The sequence below is a fragment of the Miniopterus schreibersii genome (assembly GCF_964146895.1).
Source record: "Miniopterus schreibersii genome assembly, chromosome: 8".
Classification (NCBI taxonomy): Eukaryota; Metazoa; Chordata; class Mammalia; order Chiroptera; family Miniopteridae; genus Miniopterus; species Miniopterus schreibersii.
The window spans coordinates 297,556-319,469 of NC_138109.1; the positions used below are offsets into that span (position 1 = coordinate 297,556).

Genomic DNA, 21,914 nt, shown 5'->3' on the forward strand with positions numbered 1-21,914 from the left:
TTCAAACCAAGGATTTCGACCTCAGAGGCAGTGTGATTTGAGCATGAACGTGGTGTGTGTTGTTAGCATGCGGTGTGTGGTCTTAGCCTGTGTGTGGCCATGACATGGCATGTCACCTTCGTGGGTGCTCCTGGTGTGTGGCCTCAGCAGGTAGGGTATGGTCTCAGGTCTGCTGTGTCATCTCAGTGTGTGGTGTGGTCAGTGGTGGCCTTAGTGTGTAACAGGGAGGCTGAGCCAGGTGCCTTGGGACACCAAGTGCCATCTCCACACCCAGGCCCCAGTTGGTTCCCACAATTAGCACCCGTTTGAGTGGCTGAGTGGTTGCCCTGGGGGACACCTGGATTCTGGGAGCAGAGGCCCTCGCCCAGCATCCCTTGGCCACAAACACCTGTTCTCAGAGCTGGCAGAGTGAGCTGGGCAGGTGGCAGTGAGTAGGCCTGGCAGGAGGAAGCAGGCAGGGAGTTGAGGGGCCAGGACACACAGGGTCTGCAGGGAGTAGGAAGAGCAGGTGTCTCGCCTGAGGGAGATCTGAGCTTCAGGGGCCAGGAGCATCTCCTCCAGAAGGTGCAGACTGGGCATCCAAGGGGGTCCCAGCCCAACACAGGCCTCCCTTCTCTCTCCAGAAACCTGAACCTCCTCATTTCCAGCTGGGGTCAGGGTCCCAGGCCTCCCTTCCAGGGCTCTGGGCAAGAAAGACTCACCCAGGGGAGGGCCCCCATCCCTGTCCCCAAAGGCTTCCCTTTCCGTGTCCAGAGCAGGCGTGGCTGCCTCGGGAAGCTGGCCCCTCCCCAATACCTCACTGGTGCTGGCCTGTTATAAATAGGAGGCTGCCGGGCCAGTGTTGGGCACATCCCTCTGTCACCTGCTGGAGCTGCCACAGTCAGGCCACCTACCCCAGGAAGATGGAGGCACCTACACAGGTACCTGATGTGGGGCAATTGGGCAGCCGTGTCCTGGGGTCTCCCCAGCTTGAAGTGGAGGGGGGTGTCTCACGTGTCACCTCAAGCCCGGGGCATGCACACCCGCACAGGGAAAGGGCAGGGGGGGCATGAAGCCCTCCTTGGTCATGCAGCCCCCATTGACTGAGGACTTGGTGTGTGTGAGGAGCGTGTGTGCACACAGGTGTGCACAGGTGTGTACATGCGTGTGCATCTGTGACTGGGCGAGCATCCTGCTCCTACTGTATCTGAGGTGTCTCGGGTCTCAAGTGCCCACGTTTGCCCCAGTGTGCCTGGGGCCCCATCTCAGGGAGCCCTGGAGGCTCTGAGCAGCCCTAAGACCCATCTCCAGAGCTCCACCTCTGCCCTGCAGCCCCAGCTGGGGTGGAAGGGGGCTGGTCTGGGCGGCGTGTCTGGGGGAGGGGAGACAGCATGGTTACTGGAGTCAGAAAGCACCTTCAAGAGCCTCCTTTGCTTCACCTGCAACACATAGCCAAGGGTCCTGCCTTCCCTGGGAGGGCTTAGCGTGATCATGGGGATGGGGACATGGGTGTGGGCAGAGCTCTATCCCATGAGGAGCCCACTAGTAGCACCCTATGGTGGCACGGGCTCCTGGTCGCAAGGCAAGCAGGGAGCCCACAAACCCGAGGCCAAAAGTGGGGAGACCCACCCACCCCACCCACCCCTCCCCGTACCTGAGGTCTCATGAAGCTGGCTGGCTTGCTGAGACACGCATGTTCTCAGAGCACGTGGGAGCAGTCTGCTCAGGCAGACCTGGCTGTGCGCTGGCTGAGACCCAGCAGATGCTTCCCCTGGCTCAGCCCCCTCCCCAGGTGCCACAGGCCTGGTTAGAGGGAGGGGCCGGAGGCTGCACCTGGTTACAAGGAAGCCTAATGATTCAGATCAAGATGGGGACAGTGTGGAAAGTCCGCAGGAAGCCTGAGCAGTGATTCAGTGCGTGTCCAGGGCCAGCAGGTCTGGCCTGGTCAGGGCCCCATATCCCTGTGTGCTGGGGGAGCTGGAATGTCCAGGGCAGGACTGGGGGCCAAGCAGGCCATGGCTCTACTTTCTGTGGCCTTGAATCCCCAGCACTGACTGGCCCATGGGCCCCTTCCCACTTTCCCTGAAGCCCAAGGTCCAGCTCAGTGGACCATGCCCCACCTTGGGCCCACAACACAACACTCAGGCCTGACCCTTGGCCCAGACATGGCTGGCCAGCCTGGCTCCGTCAGCCGCAATCAAACATGGCCACACTGACTGTTGGGGGTTGGGGGAGGCCATCGAGGCCCAGAGTCAAGCCTTCCCAGGGCGCCCAATATTGGGCTCGGGGCCCACGGACACAACGCAGTCTCTACCCTGAGCAGGTCACCTGACCTACTCCTGCCCACAGGCCCCTGCCCCACTTGGGGGATGGCAGCAGAGACCCACCCAGCCTCAAGCCTGCCTGGACGCCTGTCCCCTGTGGGCCCTGCCCCCGCCACCCAGGCTCGGCTCTGCTGTGATAAGACACACCTGAGGAGGCTGGGTGGTGCCCTGCCAGGCGCTGTGGGGATGGCTGCAGGGTCAGTTCCTAGTGTGGACAAGCCTCTGATGGGGCCTCTTTGGAGCTTCAGCAGGCTGGGCCGTGCCACCGGTGGCCAAGGGACACATCTGTCCTGGGAGTTCCCAGGGACAGAGAATGGAAGTCCACTGGCTGGGGTGGAGAGACCTGGGTGGGGGTCCGGCTGGGCCAGGCCCTGCTGAGGCTCGCTTCTCGGACACAGGCTGGAGACGTGGCCCAAGCAGCTGGTAAGGGGCCCAAGACCCGGAAGTCCCCCCTGGCCCAGCCGCCACCACCGCAGCCAACTGAGGAGGGGCAGGGGGAGAGGCTGGTGGAGCTGCACGCCTCCTTCAGGGAGCTGTTCACCTTCTTCTGCGCCAACGCCACCATGCACGGCGCCATCCGCCTCGTCTGCTCCGGCCAGAACCGCCTCAAGACAGCATCCTGGGGGCTGCTGTTCCTGGGCGCCATGGGCGTGCTCTACTGGCAATTCGGGCTCCTCTTCGAGCAGTACTGGCGCTATCCCGTCATCATGACCGTGTCCATGCACTCAGAGAGGAAGCTCTTCCCATCCGTCACCCTGTGTGACATGAACCCACACCGGTGAGGTGGGGTGGGGTGGAGGGTGCGGGCGGGGGAGAGGGCTCCAGCTGTGCCTGGGTTATTGATGACTCCACCTCACGCCACCCCGTGCGCCGTCAGGACCCCTGAGACGCTGCCCCCTGAGGGTGGGTGTTAAAAGAGAAGGAAGAGCCGGGCTGTGGGCTCAGTGGCTGGGCCTCTACCTGTGAACCAGGAGACCCCGGTTCGATTCCCGGTCAGGGCACCCGCCCGGGTTGCGGGCTCGATCCCCAGTAGGGAGTGTGCAGGAGGCAGCCGATCAATGACTCTCATCCTTGATGTCTCTCTCTCTCTCTCCCTCTCCCTTCCTCTCTCTGAAATCAATAAAGACATATTTTTTTTAAAAAAGAGAGAGAGAGAAAAGGAAGAGCCAGGTGAAGCTTGGTGTGATCAGTGGGACCTGGCAGGCACCCAGGTGCTGGGCAGCCGGGGAGTGTGAGGAGAGCTGGGAGGGGGCTTCCGTCATGGGGGCCCCCGAGAGAAGGGTGCAGGGCAGCATTTCAGGTGGGGAGGCAGCAGGAGCAAAGACAAGAAGCGGCCGTGAGGTCCACAGGGGCCAGGCCAGGCTGGGGCCTGACTTCACGCTGCAGGCCAGGCTCCCAATTCAGAACCTCCCTCTGGGCATCCCAAGGAGGGGGAGGGGCTGCTCTGTTGATTTGGGGTCAGCACCGTTGGGGCGAATGCCCTGGGACTTATGTGGGGGACCTCGGAGGCTGACTCTGACCCAGCCTGCGCCTCCCTCTCAGGCCCAGGCTGCTGGGCAGACACCTGCAGGCCTTGGACGAGTTTGCCCAGGAGAACATCTACGCCCTCTACAAGTTCAACTTCAGGGAGAGTGGGGACACCCCCTCTGCCCAGGACCCGGGCCCAGAGCCCACCGTCCAGCTGGACCGCAGAATCCGTCTGCAGAGGCTGAGCGGCCCAGGCGGCCAGAACAAAGTGGGCTTCAGACTGGTGAGTGTCCCCCACCGGGCGCCGCGTTGGGCGTGGGCAGGGCAGGGCAGGGGAAGGTCTGTGCTGAGCTTACCCCCCCCCCCCCCCCCCCCCCCCCGCCCCAGTGCAACAGCACCGGCGGCGACTGCTTCTACCGCGCCTACTCGTCCGGGGTGACCGCCGTGCGGGCCTGGTACCGCTTCCAGTACGTGAACATCCTGGCCACGCTGCCCACAGGCCCCGAGGACGGCCACGGCGGCCACGGGGGCCACTTTGTCTTCTCCTGCCGCTACAATGGCCAGGACTGCCAGGCCCGGTGAGTGGGGGCAGGGCGGTGGCCCTCCTCTCTGCCCCACCCAGCGGGTACGGGTGCCGCCCATGGGGTGCCGCCCGCAGCAAACAGCTCTCTGCAGAGATAAGGCTGCGGGCCCCCGGGCCACACGCAATGGGTTCCGTGGAAGGCGTGTGCTGATCTGATCGGAGCCTGCCTTGGGTTCCAGGCACTTCAAGACGTTCCACCACCCCACCTACGGCAGCTGCTACACCTTCGATGGCATGTGGGCCGCGCAGCGCCCAGGCATCACCCACGGTGAATGCCGGCCCGGGGCTGGGTGCGGGCAGGGTGCGCCCTCGGGCCTGGCCTGACGCCCAGCCTCCCGCAGGGATCAGCCTGGTCCTCAGGGCGGAGCAGCAGGACCACCTCCCGCTGCTGTCCACCGAGGCGGGCATCAAGGTCATGGTGCACAAGCGCGACCACACGCCCTTCCTGGAGCACCGCGGCTTCAGCATCCGCCCGGGCACCGAGACCACCATCGGCATCCGCGAGGTGCGACGCCCGCGCGGGCGGAGGGGCCAGCCCTGGGGTCTGAGCGCGAGGGCGGTTGGGTGGAACTGACCCCCCCCCCCGCAGGACGAGGTGCACCGGCTGGGGAGCCCCTACGGCCGCTGCACGGACAGCGCGGAGGGCGTGGACGTGCGGATGCTCTACAACGCCACGTACACCATGCAGGTGCGTCCCGGCGGGGGCCGCGGGGGTGGGGAAGGGCCGGGGAAGGGGGCCGGCCCGGAGGGGGAGGGAGGCAGAGCTGCCCCCGGACCCCCAGCTCCGCGCCCCTGCTGCCCCCGCAGGCCTGCCTGGTCTCCTGCTTCCAGCGCCTGATGGTGGACACCTGCTCCTGCGGCTACTACTTCTACCCCCTGCCGGCGGGCGCCGAGTACTGCAGCTCCGCGCGGCACCCGGCCTGGGGTGAGCCAGCCCCGCCCACCGCCGGCCCCGCCCACCGCCGGCCCCGCCCATGCTCAGCCCCGCCCGCCGCCGGCCCCGCCCATCGCCCCCCATAGCCCGCCCCGCCCACGCTCAGCCCCGCCCACCTCCGGCCCCGCCCATCGCCCCCATAGCCCGCCCCGCCCACGCTCAGCCCCGCCCACCTCTAGCCCCGCCCAGCCCGTCGCCCAGCCCCGCCCCGCTCACCTGCGCTGGGCGGCGGGGCGGAGTCGCAGGCAGGCGGCCCCATCAACCCTGAACCTCCCCGCCACCCCTGGGTCTCCCCTAAGGGGTTCACCTGTGACCCCCGCCCCCCGCCGTCCCCAGGCCACTGCTTCTACCGCCTCTACAGAAAACTGGAGACCCACCGGCTCCCCTGCTTCGCGCGCTGCCCCAGGCCCTGCAGGTGAGTAGGCGCTGGGACCCGGGCTCCTGCCCCGGGCACCACACAGGGGCGTGACGGGCGTGCTCTCTCCTAGGGAGTCCTCCTACAAGCTGTTTGCTGGGGCCTCCAGGTGGCCTTCCTCCAAGGCAGAGGTGAGTCCCCTGAAGGGGTGGGTGGGGTGAGGGGCCGACAAGCACACGGGCCTCGTGGGTCCCACAGAGCCCACCCTGGCCGGCAGTGCCTCGAAGGCTGGAGGAGCAGTGACCACAGAGAGCCTTCTGTGTGCAGGACTGGATCCTGGCCGTGCTGGGCAAACAGAGCCGCCGGAGCCCTGGCCGGAGCCCGAGCAGGAGCCCGAGCAGGAGCCCTAGCTGGGGCCCGAGACCCAGGTGGGTGCACTCCTCCTCCACCAGAGGTCATGTCCTGGCCCCTCCTCCTGCCAACCTCACCCTTCAGTGCCCCCAAGGAGCCCCCCCCCCCCCCCCGCAGGCCCAGGGCCCAGCCCCTCTCATGTCTGCCCCACCCCAGGAGCAATGTGGCCAAGGTGAACATCTTCTACCAGGAGCTCAACTATCGCACAGTGGACGAGACGCCTGTCTACTCGGTGAGCAGGCCAGGGTCCAAGGGCTGGGGGAGGGGACAGCAGCTGGCCAGACATGGGGGTGCCACCCCAGCTTGGCCTTGCACACAGGGGAGCGCAGGTGCACGAAGACCCAGTGCACTGCTCACTGCCCACTGACGCCAACAGGTGCCGCAGCTGCTTTCAGCTATGGGCAGCCTCTGGAGCCTGTGGTTCGGCTCATCTGTTCTCTCTGTCCTGGAGCTGCTGGAGCTGCTGCTCGATGCCATGGCCCTCACCCTGCTGCTGGGCTGGCGCTGGCTCCGCCGCACGCAAGGGTCCCAACTGGGAGTGGCCCACACCAAGCCAGAGGCCAACCAGTTGCCCAGTGACTGCAGGCATGACCTCAAACGCCCAGGGGCCCAGCCGGCGATGCTTCCCGAGGCTCCGGCAGGAGTCTCAGCTGAAGAATTAGGTCAAGTGTGGGTCCCCCAAGACCCCTGACACCTGAACCAGCCACCAGCCTGAACTTAGTCTGATCATGGGGGCTGTAGCAGCAGTGGGCTCTCCTGGCTGCCCAGGGTGGGCCAGACTAGCATCACAGGGCCTCCCTGGCCAGCCAAGCAAAGCCTAGGGCCCAGGAAGCAGCAGCACTGGAGCCCATGGGCTGGCAGGCAGGCATTAGGGTGCCCAGCACATCAGGGCCTCTCGTCAGTACAGCCACCCTGTCCCATGGTGGCCTCACAGTTCTCAAGGAGCCGAGGGCAGGGAGGAGAGGAGTGTCCCCACCACTTTGGATTCCCATGTTCCAGGCATGACTGAGTGCGCATGCATGTGTCTGTGTGCACACATGGGAGTATGCATGTGCATATGCATACATGCATGTGTGCAGGGGCGAGTGCACATGTGCATTCGTGCAAATGTGCATGCGTGGGGGGTGCCTCCACGGAGGAGTGTGTCTGTGTTTGGTATTATATGTTTGCCTGTGTCAGTATGTCTGCCTACACCTATGGGTAGGTGTGCAGGCATCAGGCAGAGCTTCTCTTAGCTCAGGGCAGGTGGGAGGAAGGGTAGGGCCAGGTGGTAATGTTGGCCTGCTTTGTAATAAAACTGGCAATTAGCCCTGGCCTGTTAGTTCAGTGGTTAGAGCATCGGCCTGCGGACTGAAGGGTCTGGGTTCGATTCTCGTCAAGGGCACGTACCTTGGTTGCAGGCTTGATCCCCACACCCCGACTGGGGTGCGTGCGGGAGGTAACCAATCGACGTGTATGTGTGCCTCTCTCTTTCCCTCTCTCCCTTCCACTCTCTCTGAAAAGCGACAGAAAAAATTTCCTTGGGTGAGGGTTAAAAATGTTTTAAAAAATAAAAAACCCCCAGCAGTTCTACCTGGTGGGTGGAACATGTGCGTGCCTCCCCAGTCACCCTTCCAAATGAGCTGAAAACCTTAGACTGCACCTCCGTACTCCTTGGAGCCACAGACACTTTGGGGGCTGGGGGGCAGAAGGACACTGAGCAGGGGGCCACCTTGCAGGTCTAGGGCTTCCCCAGGGGACAAGACCAAGCCCAGACCATCCGTGCCAGTTGGCATCCACCCTTACTCCTACCAGGAGCCACTGTCCAGGCCAGAGAAGAACAGAGGGGCCAGGGAATGGGGGCTGGGGTATCAGGAGTCAGTTTTCATCAGAGAAGCCCAGACCCCCCATCAGGCTCCTGGGTTCCGGCTTATTGCATCTTTTGGGGGCTCTGGTGCTACCCCACTCAGGGCCACCCCTAAGTTAAGCCAGGGGGCCCGGAGATACCCCCTCCCCAGCTGAGACAGCGGAGTGAGGCAGGTGAGCCAATGACAGGCAGCGGTGCAAGCGGCAGTTTATTATTGAGTGATCTGGAGTGGGCGGTCCCACCAGCCCGAGGCCCGGCAGGAGGCACTGACAGGCAGTGGGGTGGGGCAGAGCTCAAGCAGGGAAAGAGAAAGGAGTTAATTCTGCTCTTTAGGGGTCACAGCCAGCAGGCGAGGGACTTGAGGGACCCAGGCAGTGCCCACCTTGCCACCTATGAAGCCTCCTTGGGCAGCCTTTGCATAGTGACCAGCCGACTGGCCTTGGCCTGATCAAGGACCCTAGTCTGGGAGAGGCCCAGCTGCTGCCCCAGGGCTCCAGGAACAGGGAAGGCAGAAGGCATTGTGGGCCCTGGGGAGGGAGCTGAGGGACCCCTAGACCCATCCGAGGGCCTAGCCCAAGCAGTGAGCTGGCGAGTGGGGGGCAGAGCTGCAGGGGCCTCCCCCTAGCAGCAGACAGAACTGGGGTCAAGGTGGTCCCCAGAGTCCACAGAGAAAAGGGGAGATGTGAGAACAAGGCGGCTGCAGAAAATCCACTCAGTCCATGACAAAACACCGGATGCAGGGGTGCAAAGTGCCAAAGTCCTTTATGCACCTGCTCTGGGCCAAGTACTTCCAGAGGAGGCAGGGACCCCTCTAGGGCCTCCCGGCATGGGGTCCGCGTGGCCAGCCACGTGGCCTTGGGACGCCTGCGTCCAGCGAGGGCTGAGACCCCACGCCAGATCCCCCCCAGCACCCGAGAAGCCCAGCTTGGACGCTGGGGTCACTAAGTGAGGTACACGGGTTGATTCCCTGGATGGGCTGCCCCTTCTGCCCTCGCAAGGGGCTGGTGGCCAGCCACCAGCCTCAGGGCCTAGTGGAGGGGCTCTGGGGGTGTGTAGGAGGGACCCAACTAGCAGGTCGGTGTCTGGAGCAATAAAAGTGGGGGCACAAGGTGACACAGTCCCTGGGGACAGAGAGACACAAGTGACACAGGTCCCTGGAACAGAGGGACACAAGGTGACATGGGCCCCAGGGACAGAGGGACACAAAGTTACATGGGCCCTGGGGACGGGGGCACAAGGTGACACAGAGCCTTATGAGTGGTTTGTGACATGAGGAGCCCAGGCCCCCAAGGAAGGAGTCACCTGAAGCCATAGGGTCAGCACCTCTGGGGAAACGCTAGGCTTCAGAAGACTGGGGTCCCTCCCCTGGCCCTGGGGTTCCGGACAGCTCCAAGGAGGGCAGAGCAGGCTGCTGGGGCCCCAGGACTCTCAGAATTGGGCCAGGCAGCTGGGTTTCACCACTTGCAGGCCCACCCACCCTAGCTCTCCTCCAGGTGGAGGCTGATGAACTCCTGGATGCACCTGCGGTACTGGAGCTCGGTAGGGCTGCTGCCCGCTAGGGGGCCTGGCTGGCCCGGGGGTGCCTCGGCCTCCCGCATCTCCTCCGCCATGCGCGCCAGACGTAGCCTGAGGGAAGCGGTGTGTGAGGGCCCCCCCCGAGGGCCCCAGGTTGCTCCCCACCCCCAACGGCACCCAAACCCCACGCGAGCGCTCACAGCGTGACGATGTCAGCGTTAGCTTCCTGGATCGCGATGCTCAGCGGGTCCTGCTGCTCGTGGTCCAAAGCGTGCTGGTCGGCACCCCGCTTCAAGAACAGGCAGACCTGGCTGAGGGGCAGAGGAGATGAGTTGGGGCGCACCCAAGCCACAGGGTCCGAAGGTGAGCAGGAGGGGCACCTGTGACTCACCCGGTGCGGCCCAAAAGCGTGGCGTGGTGCAGGGGCGCCCGGCCCCGGCTGTCTCTCTGGTTCACGTCGGCTCCGTTTTGCAGGAGGAATTCGCAGATGATCAATGAGCCCTGGGGAGCCAGGAAGGGGGGGGCGGTCACACTGAGCCCAGGGGACGGCCCCTAGGAGGGCCCTGGGCACCCCTAGCCGGACTAAGCCCGGGCTCCAGTGGAGGACAAGGGGCCCTGTGTACAAGCCACCAAGGAGCCAGCTTGGAGATGCCAACCTGCACGCGTGCACCTGCGCCCGGCGCCCAGCCCCAGCCCTGCTCACCCCTAGCACGGCCTGCACCAGCGGCGTCTTGCCCTCATCCTCTGTGTCTGCCCAGTTGACCTCGGCCCCGTGGGCCAGCGCCGCGGCCAGCGCGGGAAGGTCGCGGGTGCGCGCTGCGCGGTGGGCCAGCAGCCCGGGGTGCAGCTCCCGCACGTCGGCCAAGCCCCAGGCCTCTGCCTCTCCGTCCACCTCGCCACTGGAGTCCTCGGACTCTGCACCCTCTGCAGGGGGGAAGGGGCTCGGTCATCCACACGGACCTGGCCTGGAGCGGGGGCGGGGAGGGCTGGGGACAGCGGTGTTGAAGGTGGGGCGGCAGGACACCCACCCTCCTCAGCGACGCTGTCGACCACAGAGCCCGCGCCGAAGGCCAGGACATCCGAGCTGCCGTCAGAGCTACCCCCTAAGCCACTGTCGCTGCTCAGACCTGCGGGGTCCGTGGGCAGAGGGGGTCCTGAGCATCCCTGACTCCTCCCCAAACCCCCAGCCATCCTCCAGGGGATACCCCCAGGGGCAGGACAGTCCCCACTAGGGGGTAGGGGGAGCCCTGCTCAGGATGGGAGAATAGGGGAAAAAACAAGTAAGGGGCAGCCCCCCAGGGACACCCACCCTCAGGCAGGTCAGCCCCAGCAGGAGGGGCGGGCGTGTGCGCGCTGTGGGTGTTCACCGTTTGGGGCCCGGTCATGCTAGGTCACTGCCCAGGATGGGGTCTTGGCCAGGCCCTGGAGAGGGGCCCCAGGCAGCACTGACCGAGCTCTCAGCCGGGTCAACCAAGGGCAGCCCTCGAGGAAGGCCCCAGGCTCAGCCACGGTGAGGCAGCGCCCCCTGCTGCCAGCGGTCACCCCTGTCGCCCCCATCAGCTCTGCCAGTTCTTGGCTGAGGTCCCTGCCTGCTGCCCACACTGCCCAGGAACGCTCCGCACGTGCCCCAGGCCAGTAGGTGCTGCCCAACCGTTAGCAGGCAGCCCTGGGGGGGGGGAGCTTGACGTGTAGCAGTTGCCCCCCCAACTCCAAGAGAGATGAGAAAGATGTGCACAACTGTGTCCCGAGTTTTCTAGGCCCCCGGCACACACATGCACATACACGTACCCGTAAAATACGCCCGTATGCACACTGACACACACGCTCCTGTGTGCACACAGCACACGCACACGCACACACACACATCACTCAAGGGTCATGGCCTTGGCCTCTAAGTGCCCAAGTTAACCTCAGCCCCTTGAGGTGCTATCCCGTCCCCACCCCCAGACCAGCCTCCCCTGACACCACCTCCGAGCCCTGTACCTCCTGCAAAAAACACCTGTCCTGCCAGTCCCCGAGCAAGTGGCCATGGTGGTCCACCCCCCTGGTGAGCCAAGCCTGGCCCTGCCCTGCTGCCCTGGCTGGCAGAGGGGTGGGCAGCAGGGACTGGGGGGCTCCCAGCACTTACTGCGTGGACCAGCCGCAGCAGCCCCTGCGTCAAAATAGGAGAAGAGCGAATCCAGCTCGTCGGGGCAGAAGAGGGAATCCCGGCGGAACCTACGCTCCACCGCGCCTGCGCAGGAGTGGGAGACCCAGGGCCCTCACACGGTGTACCCGGTGCACCCAGTGCACCCGTGAGCCCCACCTCCTGCCTCACCAGACTGACCTCCCCGGGTCTGGCCTTGGTGGCACACCCCTAGTGGAACCCTCTCCCCACCCATCCAGGTCCAGGTGAGCCGGAAGCCCTCCCACCTGAAGACAGAGCAGCCACGGAGGGCAGGACAGGCTCCATCCGGACCTTGCGGCGGGCAGTGGGGGCACGGGGGGAGCTGTGCTGGCCCGGGCATTTCAGGGCCCGCCAGCGCCGCGGGGCCTCCCGGGCTGGTGCAGAGGGCGGCTTCCGGAGGAACTTCTTTTCTACGTACTTGTCCTTGATCCAGGCTTCCTTGTCCTGCCTGGACCGAAGTGGACATGAGGTGCGCTCGGGGCTGGGGCTCGCCACCCCATCCGTGCTGCGCCTGCCTCACCTGGGGCTGCTGGCCGTGGGCTTCCTGCTGCCCGGGCCCTCGCACTGGGCCTCGTAGATCTGGTTCACGGTGCTGTTTCCAAGCTCGCACATCAGCTAGCAAGAGACAAGGGTGTGGGCCTCAGCCCCAGCTTGCACGCCCCCAGCTTGCAGAAGCATCCCCTTCCACCCTGCGCCAGTGGCCTGCAATGACCCCCCCACACACACCTTTAGCAGCTCAGGCTCCCATGAGTCCAGAGTCAGAGACCGCACTTTGGAGCAGTGGACACCCAGGCTCCTAGACGGCGAGGAGGCAGGGGTAAGTCAGGGGATGGCTGGGCCTGGCACCCCTGCCCGCCCGCCCATGGGCCCACCTGTGGATGCCTGAGCACTCGATGCAGAGCAGCACGCCCAGGTTGATGCTGGCCCAGCGGGGGTCCGGCTGGCCGCAGTCGCCACACTGGCCGTTGCCAGCCACGCCCTGCATGCGCTGGAGCACACTCTCTCCCTTGGTGCCGCGCTCCCGGGAGTCCGTGGCGGAGTCGATGCTGCTTGTAGATGGGGACGCCGTGCGGTCCAGCCTCTGGGGACGGTGTGAGGGGCCACTCAGCCCTCAGGAGCTCCAGCCTCATTTCCCCAGCAGGCCCCCTCCTCTCCCCAGCCAGAGGTGCCAGCACAGGCTAAGACCTCGAAGCAAAGCCCGTGCACACACGTGAGCAGGCACACTCACATGCACATGCCCACAATGCACACACATACACGTGCATGCTTGCACTGCCCACACAGGCTCGAGGGCGGCCTGTGGGGGACACGTGCACACATGGAGAGTGCTGGTAGGGCCGCACCTCGCTGTAGCAGCTGTCCGGGCTCTCCCGGTACGCGGAGGCGATGCTGGCCTGCACGGCTTGGACCCAGGCCTGCCGCAGCTTCTCAGAATCAGCCTGCAGCATGCAGCTCCTGGGGGGAGGGGACATCAGGCCAGGCAGGCAGGGGGCCCCCTCCCTGACCCTGCCAGGCTGGGCTTCCTCACTTGGTGGGCGACACAACCTCGAAGCAGAACCTCCGCTCGATGTCCTCACATGGTTTCACGGAGCATAGGCGGAGGTCATCCACCACCACGGTCAGCACGTCCTGCAGGCAGCACACGGGGGCCCTCATGCTCAGCACCCAGCCCCGACCACCCACTTACTGCTCTGCATTACAGACCATCTGAGACCCAAGTGCTCCCTGTCCCCTGACCGCTCAGGCCATGATGCCCATCACTGTCCTCAGCCCACTGCAGAGCCCGGGCGAGGAGGGGCCCTGCACGAACCTTCAGCTTCTTCTGGTAGACCAGCTGGCTGTTCTGGATGGAGAACCAGCGCCTGGGCGGGAGGACAGGCCAGGAGGGGTCAGGCAGGGCCGGCCTCATGTCCACCCCACTGCCCTGCCCCCGAGGAGGCCCTCCCTCACCGGTTCCACGTCTTGAAGGCGTTGCTGGCCCTCTTGAAGAGGTAGCCCTCCATTACCACACCGCTGGGCGCGTCCACGTCGAACTCTGCTTTGGGCTCATCGTAGGAGAAGTCCTGGGGGGGTCGGAGCCAGGCCCCCCGTGAATGTCTACCCCAGACCTGAGCAAAGCCCCTACCCAAAGCCCCCTGGGGGCAGTTGTCTCACATCACCACTGGGGCTCCAGAGCCCAGGCCCCACCCCCACCGCAGCCCTGGAGAAACAGCAGGCTCTGGGATCAGGAAGGAAGCTGCCTCCCCCATCCCGCGTCCCCCATTCATGTCGCCAGCTGGGCCTGCTCCCTGCCTGACAGAGCTCCATTCACCAGGCTGGGGAGACACTGAGTGTTGTCCTGTGTGTTCAGCAGTGGGAGAGGAGGCCCAGCCACCTGCTTCCCTGGCTGAGCGGGGGCAGGAAGGGACAGCTGCTGGCACTCCCACGGGGGACGCATCCCGGCTCAGCCCCGTGTCCACACTGGTGCCAGCCACCGCTCACGGTGAAGTGCCCACAGGTGCCTGGGAGGTGTCCTTGGTGCTGAAGAGCCTCGGGGTGAAGGAGGGCAGAAGCCCCACCCACACGGCCCTCCCCTTCCTCCCTCCCCCTAGGGTGGACGCCTACTCACCTGCAGCAGCGTCTGGGGCAGAGCAGAAGGGGGTGGGAGGAGAGAGAGGACTCCAGTGAGTGACAGCTCCGCCTCCAGCCCCCACCTGCCCAGGCTCCCAGGGATTCTGAAAGGGTAGCTCTGCCTGCAGCCCACTCCCACCCTGGGCAGTGTGGGGGCAACAGTCTGGCAGGTGACCAAAGAGGCTTCAGTAGGAGCTAGCGACTGAGTCCCCAGAGGCTACCACTGGTCTTGAAGGAAGGTCCCAGCTACTGTGTGCTGAGGGGGCTGGCCCTCTGCCCACCCCGGACCTGGCCACCCTGCCCCTCCTGCTCCGTTGTGTTGAGGCCCCTAAGGATGGGGACCCCAGCAGAGTGGGCAGGCCTGGGGGAAAGGAGGGGGCGGTGGGCCTCCCAGGTTAGTGGCATGGAGAGGGATGCAGGTGGTGCCTCTTGGTGTACCCCCCTACCCGCCCCACCCCCAGGCAGGGAGGTCAGGGTCTCACCCGCTGCTGGATGGCAGCGTGCCTGTGCTCCATCTCCCGCTTCTCCACCGCCGAGTCGATCACCAGCTGGTCCAGCTATAGGAAGGGATGTCAGGGAGGGAAAGGGACCTCCTTCCCCTGAGACCTTGGCCGGGGTCCCTCCCCTCCCTGCAGGCTCACCTCGGCCGCCAGCTTTTTCATGTAGGGGTCCAGCTGGTGCAGCAGGCTGTAGCCTTGCTGGAAGAAGCTGTACTGGGCATGCATGAAGGACAGCATCTGCAGGCGGAGGCACAGGTGAGGCCACCTGCACCCAGCACACCTGCTGCACACTCCTGTACTAGAGGGCAGACCCCCGACCTGTGCCCCTCACCAGGCACTCACAGAATCCAAGATCTCAAACTTCTTCTTGGCCTGGAGGACATTGATCTGCCAGGGAAGGAGTGAACAGGGGCAGCGTGTCGGGGTCGAGGTAGCCCGTGGCCTGCACCTTGCCAGAGTCCACTTGGGCTGCTTGTGGTTCCCTGAGACCTGCAGCTCATCTTCATATCCCTGCACTTGGGCCAACCCCATCCTCCCACGACCCGGAGTCCTTCCCACGTCAGGACGTTGGGTCCCCCCCATGGGCAAAGTCAAGAATTCTCACCCCTACTCCCAGGCCCCCGGCTTGTCCCAGCCCATCCCCACCTCTGGGCCTCTCTGGCTGCCACCCACCACGTCCCTTCCCAAGATCTGACTTGGGTTTTACTGAGCCAGAGGCACCTCTCCAGACGACAGCTCCGTCTGTGCGGGAACACCCCCCACCCCTCCATGCCCAGCAGCTGACCTGTAGCACGTAGTCTAGCGCGAGGTGGCGGAAGCACTTGCGGGTGAGGGTCAGGGCACCTGTGGCCTCCTCCACCTCATGGGGCCGGTGCCGCGGGGCCTGGGCATTCCTCACCAGGGACAGCTCCAAGTCTTCCCGCACTTTGTCGAACTGCTTCTTGGTCTCCTTGAACTTCCGCACGTCCCTGGGGGTGGCGGATATCAGGGTAGGGGCTCCCAGAGGCCTTCAGCCAAGGCCCCTCCTGAGCAGGCCCCAGGCCCCCCCAGATCAAGCACAGCAGGTCTGCTACCCACTCCAGCACCACTGACTCCTCCCAGGCTGGGAAAGGCCAGGCTCCCTCCAGCTCTGGGGACCTCAGGCCACTCACTCTTTGATGAAGTTGTGAAGCTGTTGGCGCACGGACCTCTGGGCCTGGTCAAACAGGATCTGGGGTTTGAGGGACGGGGGGTGTTAGTGGTCTGTCCCCACATGACCCCAGGACCAGGTCCCTGTTCCTTCCAGGTGAAAACCAGGGAAAGCCCCACCTAGTCCAGCCTGGGCCTCCAGCTGCTCATCCCCAAAAAGCCGGCCTCACAGGGTCCAGGGAAGTGGGCGTGGCCCCCAGGCCTGGGTCGGTGCCCAGAGGCGACAGCTGTGACCACCTGCCCATCTCCCCTCCTGGCTCCAGGCCAGACTAGAAGCCAAAGCTGTCCCAGATGCGCCCCCTCCTACGACCCCACACCACACTGGCACCTGGTGACACCCACAGCCTCCTAACCCTGGGACGCCACCTTGAGGGTGTCCAGGACTGAAAGAGGAAGGATTAGGTTGGAGCCAGGGCTCCCGAGGGACCTGGCCTGGGGAGCAGGGGTGGGTGGTTGTTGGGAGCTGAAGGGCACCCCACAGCACTTATGGGACCCAGAATCAGATCCGCCATGTGGAAGCAGACAGACAGACAGACGGGCAGGATGAGCTGTTCTGAGCTGGTTTATTTCTGAACTTCCCCTGTGGGGGGTGGGGCCCCTTGTTTAGTCTGGGGCTCCGGTTCCCAGGCCATTGTCCAACCACCCAAGTGTGCCTCAGGCCCTGCTCTGTGTGACCGTGCTGGCAGACCCAAGGGCTCAAGGTCACCCAGACCCGCCCAGGTAGCAGGGAGGCTAGAGTCACCCAGGGGCCGTGGGGTCAGCCTGGGAGGTGCTTCTGCTGCATGGCTGCCCACCCCTGCCTGGCTGGGGGGCCCTGGATGAACCTCCACAACGTCTTCCACACTGAGACCCCAGTGCCTGCAGCCCTGGGCTGTGGTGCCTCCTCCCCTGCCTTCCCCACTGTCTGACCCTCACCTGGGGCACAGCAAAGAGCCTCATGATGCCCCCTGCCCCACAGACTGGAAAAGCCGAAATGTGGCCTCTCCCAAAGCCGGCCCCACCAGCCAGCTCAGCTCCTTGGGACGTGCCCTTGGATAGGTCCTCAAAGACATCACCCCCACCCTGGCAGGCTTACCATGTGGTAGTTGACCATCTCCTGTAGGCTGTCTCCAAACCTCTGCAGACATTCCTGGAGGGCAGGGTGGGAGGCCCCTCACTCAGATGGGACAGTCATGCCCCCCGAGTGGCCAGCACCTTCCCAGAAACAGGCCACAGAACAACCCCTGCCGCCCAGCACAGATGCCCACCTGCTCCCAGGGCCTGGACACCCTCAAGGGGCTGCCTGCCCATGCCTGCCCCCGACCAGCAGTCAGAGATCAGCTGCCCCCTCACCGAGATGACGGTATCACCCTGGCATTGCTGAGACAGGTCTCGGACGCCGCTCACGAAGAGCCTGTTGGTGGTGACATAGGCCTTGCCGGCCTCGATCATGCCGCTGCACAGCTTAACCAGCTGCAGAAGGGACAGAGGGAGTGGCGCTCAGGCCACCTGCCTTCACCAGCCCTCACCACGGCCGCCGAGAGGCCGGGGCAGCAGAATGTAGCTCGGGGCCCAGCAGTGCCCAGGACACAGCTGCCCTGAGCAGCCTGAGGCTGGGGAGGGACCGTCCCTGCCTGCCCTCCACCCAGAGCCCACTGGGCAGCCTGGTGCCACCTGGGCCTTGGCTCCAGAGCAGGTCAGAGCAGGACAGGGAAGTCCAAACAGAGAACCCAGGGATGGACATGTGGTCCTGGCCAAGGGTCAGCAGGACCAGCCACTGAGGGGGTTTAGAGGTGCTGCCCCTCCTTCTGCCCCATCCCCTTGGCCCCCAACCTGGTCACTCAAACGCACAGCCTCCCAGCAGCTGTCTCTGGCCCTGAAGACACACTGGAGGGACTCACCAAAGCCCATGCCCCCCGATGGAAGACCCAGGGGCGGACTCGTGTGTGCAGCCTGTGCCCCTGGGACAGGCATGGCAGGCACAGCGAGGGTGGCAGGGACACGGCCACATCTTGTGCATAGCACTGTGGGCTCACACACGCACCACACAGACCGGTGGCTCGGTGGGGGGGCAGAGAACAGCATTGGGCCCCATGCACCCCGGCCCCTCACCTTGTCCAGCTTGGCTTCAATCTCGACCACATCTGTCTCCACCTCATCGATAGTTGCCCTGCAATGGGAATGGGTCGTCCAGGGGTCAGTCTGCAGTCAGCTGCCCTGACCATGTGTCAGGCTGGGTCTTCACCTCCCTGTGCACCTCCCCAAGGCGACTGCTGGGCTCATGGCTACTTGCTCCTGTCGGCTGACCCGTGGCCCCACGTCCCTCCGAGAGGCCAGGAAATGGAAGCTGGGAGAAGCTGACACCGGGAGGAGGCAGGACAGGGACCTAGGTCCAGCTGACTCCAGAGCTGCCCAACACCCACCACAACCCCAGGCAGAAGAGGCCCAGTCGGATGTGACACCCCCATCTAGGGTTGGGCTGCTGTGGCTCTGGGGAGAGAGGTCAGGCAAGTCTGAGGACAGAGAAAGGGGCTGGAACCCCAGCACAGGTACACACTCAGGGTGGGGACAAGGCAGGCCAGCTACCTTCTTGCCAGGCCCAGGGCCCGGAGATGACCCTACACACCAACTGGACCCCCCCACCCCAGCCGGGTGGCCCCTGCAGCAAGCTCATCTCAGCCAGATCGCAGAGCACAGCGGCCACTCTCTCTGGTTCCCTGGGCACCTTGAGACCTCAGACTCCCTCAGCCTCAAAACAACCATCTGCCGGGAGAGAGGGGCGGGTCAGGCTTCGGAGGACACTCCCCAGGGCAGCCGGACAATGTGCTCTCTCGGGGAGGGGAGAGTTAACACATGACATCACCGGAGAAGCCACGGACAGGAGAATCCCCGGAAGGCAGAGGCAGATGGATCAGCCACGTGACACTCCCCCCCCTCCATGCTCCGGGAACAGGAAATAGGAAAATCAGGCCAGTATCCCAGTGCCCCCCCACACCCTCAGCTGGTAAGCTGGGCCCATCTGGCCTCCTGGGGTTGAGGGATAACAGGAGTGGGGCTCAGGCCAGGTGCGGGAGGCAGGCCTCCTGGGACAGGCCTTGGGCGGGGTCAGGCAGAGGGGAGGTAGGCAGGGAGAGGAGCATGTTCCAAGATTTCCCAGGCCTGGTGAGTAGGGCCTGGTTGCTCAAGTGGGGTGTAGCTCAAAATGACCTCCACTAGGAGCTGGGGAGGTGGGAGGGGGCCAGGGACCTTGTAAGGTCCCCACCAGTGTCACCTGGCAGGAGGTGGGCTCCTCTCTGAACAGTGCCCATCCCTTCCCGAGGGTCTCAGGGGACTACATTCTGGAGCAGAGAGGGGTCAGAGGGGTTGTCTACTTGTACTGGAGGTACAAGGGCACCCCAGCAGGGTGCCCCGCAGCCCACCCAGGACTGCCCTTCCGAAGAGCCTGGGGGTGTGGCCTGACTGCAGAAGGCTGGGACCCTGGGGACCCTGACCTCTGCTGTACCCTCTCCTGTCCCCCTCACAGGGTCCCAAGGCAGGGAAGAAACACCCACCCAGAAGAGCATGCTGCAGAGGGAGACATAGCCCTCGAGCCCCGGATACCCCAGTGCCCTGGGCAGCTGCACAGCAAGCTGCTACCCCTGGGCCTGGGCACCTGGTCCCTGGAGTGCAGCAAGGGTGGGGCTGCGCCAGGAGCCGATGTGCCAGCTCTCCCTCCCTGGCCCCTGAGGACCAGAGGCCTCCTCTTCTGCCCTCCCTCCAGGATTTCCTCAGCAGCTTGGCGGACAGAGAGGAGAGAGAGGCCGGTTCCCCCACCAAAGCCATGACTCAGTGCCTTAAGCCCCACCCAAGGGAGGGGGCACCAAGAACAAGAGGTGGGCGGAGGCCCCAGGCCTGTCTGGGAGAGTCTGGACCCCCCCAACCACATGCATGGGGTCTGTGGGGCTCTCCCCAGGTCAAGAGTGCACAGGCAGGGTCCCCCTTCCCAGGGCTGGGGCCACAAGCCTCACATCACTGACCACATCCTCGCTGCCCGCCTCACCCTGCCCCACCCGCCCCAGGCCAACCTCCAGGAAGCCCAGGTTACATCCTCAGCTGCATCAGAAGCTGAGCAAACGGGAACCTCAGGGTGGCCTCAAACCCCCATTAAACCTCAGCCCAACCTGAAATCCAGAGCTAGGCTTCTGTGGCCCAGGGTCTGGGTGAATCCACCCAGCCTCTCCCCTAGGCCCAGCCGGGCACTTTCACGGGGCAGCCCCTCCCTGCCAGAGGAGGCACGACCAAGCCACAGCACCCAGTGCCAGTGCGGGTGCCACAGGCAGAGCAGGCTGGTGTGGGAGGGAAGACCTGGCGGTGAACAGGGTGCTGGGGCCCCAGACCTGACCAGGCCAGGTGGGCCTGGACCCTTCCACGCAGGGGAGGAAGAGCACGAAGCTCTGCGGGAGGGGCCGGGGCAAGGCCAGGGTGCCTCAGCCAGGACTAAGTGCCCAGCTGAGGCCCTGGCTGCACCTCCCTCCACAGCCAGGGTCCTGGAGGACAGTGGGCAGAGGCGGGCGCCCAGGATCCTGAGCGCCTGAGTTGCTCACACCCGCTCCCTCAATGAGCAACAGAGGATGGGCCAACAGAGAGGGTCGCCCCCACCCCTCGCCCAGGGCCTGGGGCCACTCGGGGTGGACCAGGCCCCTCATCCTCAGCCTCCCTTGTGCAAGAGGCTGGCTGCAGGAGGCCGAGTCCCACTGGTGCAGGCACACTCAGGCCCCTTGTTGGCACAGCCCAGAGACCCAGCATGCACGCCACACATGACCAAGCGCACACGTGCACAGAGGCACAGTAGCTACGCCCCTGCGCCGTCCCATGTGCATGTGTGTAGTGGCACAGGGCACACACAGACACGCGTGCAGAGGCGTGGGTCCCAGTGCTGGGATACACACGAACAAACTGACGTGTGTTCAGTGCCAACACTCACGCCGGCGTGATAAACACACAGTACAGGCGTGTGTCCACGTCGAGAAGTGACACGTGACACGAGCGCACACCCATTACTGGCCTACACGCATGTGTCAGGCGTGTCAGCACAGGGGTGCAGCTCACCCGCACTGGCACCCGGGGCGGGCACCTCAAGGCAGGGTGCAGCCGGGCGCACCTCCCGCGTGTGCAGCTGGCACACGGGAGATGCTGGGGCAAAGCAGACGCGCAGGGGCGGGCACACGAGCGAGCACACGGGCGGGCACACGGGCGGGCACACGGGCTGGTACACGGGCGGGTACACGGGCGGGCACACGCGCGGGCACACGGCGGGCACACGGAGGGCACACGCGCGGGCACACGGAGGGCACACGGGCGGGTACACGGCAGGCACACGGACGGGTACACGGCGGGCACACGGGCGGGCACGCCTGCACCCCAGAAACACACCCGGGGTGCGCGGCCCAGGCCTCCCCCAGCACCTCGCGCCCAGCCCGCCCGGCCAGCCCCACCCCCGGCTCGAGGTCGCCCCTGTCAGCGGCCAGCCCGGGCCGCACGTGGCCCGGCTGACCGCCCGACGCACCGCCCGGGCGCGGGGACCGACGCCCCTCGCACGCACGTCCCGGGCCGGGCGCGTCTCGGCCCCGCGCAGGTGGCCGGCGGGCGGCGCAGACACAAAGCGGGGCGCACGCCCCGGGAGACGGCCCGCGGCGCAGCCCCGCCCCCGCGCGCCCCCGCGAGGTGACCCGCGCGAGGGGCCTCTTTTGTTCCGTCGCCTCGTCCGGGGCGCGCGGGCTTCGTCCGAGGCGGGGTCCCCCGGCTCCCGGCACCGCTTCCGCGCCGGGCACAAAGGGGGCGCCGCCGCCGCCGCCCCGCGCCCATCCCCCGGCCGCCCGGTGCCCGAGGGCGGCGACGCCGGCGGCCACCCGGGCGCGCGGCGGGCGCACCTGAAGCGCGGCGAGTCCTTGATGCACTCCTCGAACTCCACCGTCATGGCTGCGGCGCGGCGCTCACTGGCTCGAGGACCGCGGCGCCCCGAGCGGCATCCTCCGCCCGCCGGCCCGCTCGGCGCCCGCCCGCCCGGAATGAGGCCG

At 65.5% G+C, this 21,914-nt stretch overlaps 2 protein-coding genes across 2 annotated transcripts; one reads left to right on the forward strand and one right to left on the reverse strand.

Moving 5' to 3' along the window:
* Positions 1-1,048: 1,048 nt before the first annotated feature.
* On the forward strand, positions 1,049-6,842 carry SCNN1D (sodium channel epithelial 1 subunit delta; the record flags this gene model as incomplete). The annotated part of the gene is given in 13 exon segments (XM_081144329.1): positions 1,049-1,093; positions 2,702-3,081; positions 3,846-4,053; positions 4,158-4,348; positions 4,533-4,632; positions 4,634-4,858; positions 4,943-5,041; positions 5,161-5,278; positions 5,624-5,702; positions 5,776-5,833; positions 5,970-6,070; positions 6,210-6,285; positions 6,430-6,842. Coding segments are annotated over 13 exon segments (1,995 nt in total). The 3' UTR covers positions 6,745-6,842.
* A 1,247-nt stretch (positions 6,843-8,089) lies between these two features.
* On the reverse strand, positions 8,090-21,909 carry ACAP3 (ArfGAP with coiled-coil, ankyrin repeat and PH domains 3). Its single transcript, XM_081144080.1, has 24 exons — positions 21,768-21,909; positions 17,971-18,028; positions 17,212-17,331; positions 16,955-17,008; positions 15,843-15,901; positions 15,476-15,659; positions 15,034-15,078; positions 14,833-14,928; positions 14,674-14,748; positions 14,190-14,201; positions 13,532-13,644; positions 13,392-13,443; positions 13,110-13,210; positions 12,925-13,036; positions 12,454-12,662; positions 12,308-12,377; positions 12,102-12,196; positions 11,827-12,029; positions 11,543-11,647; positions 10,443-10,541; positions 10,118-10,338; positions 9,806-9,915; positions 9,615-9,725; positions 8,090-9,525 (listed from the first exon to the last, which is right to left on the reverse strand). Exons 1-24 carry the CDS (start codon positions 21,812-21,814, stop codon positions 9,378-9,380), a joined length of 2,499 nt encoding a protein of 832 aa, XP_081000206.1. The 5' UTR covers positions 21,815-21,909; the 3' UTR covers positions 8,090-9,377.
* Positions 21,910-21,914: the final 5 nt, after the last annotated feature.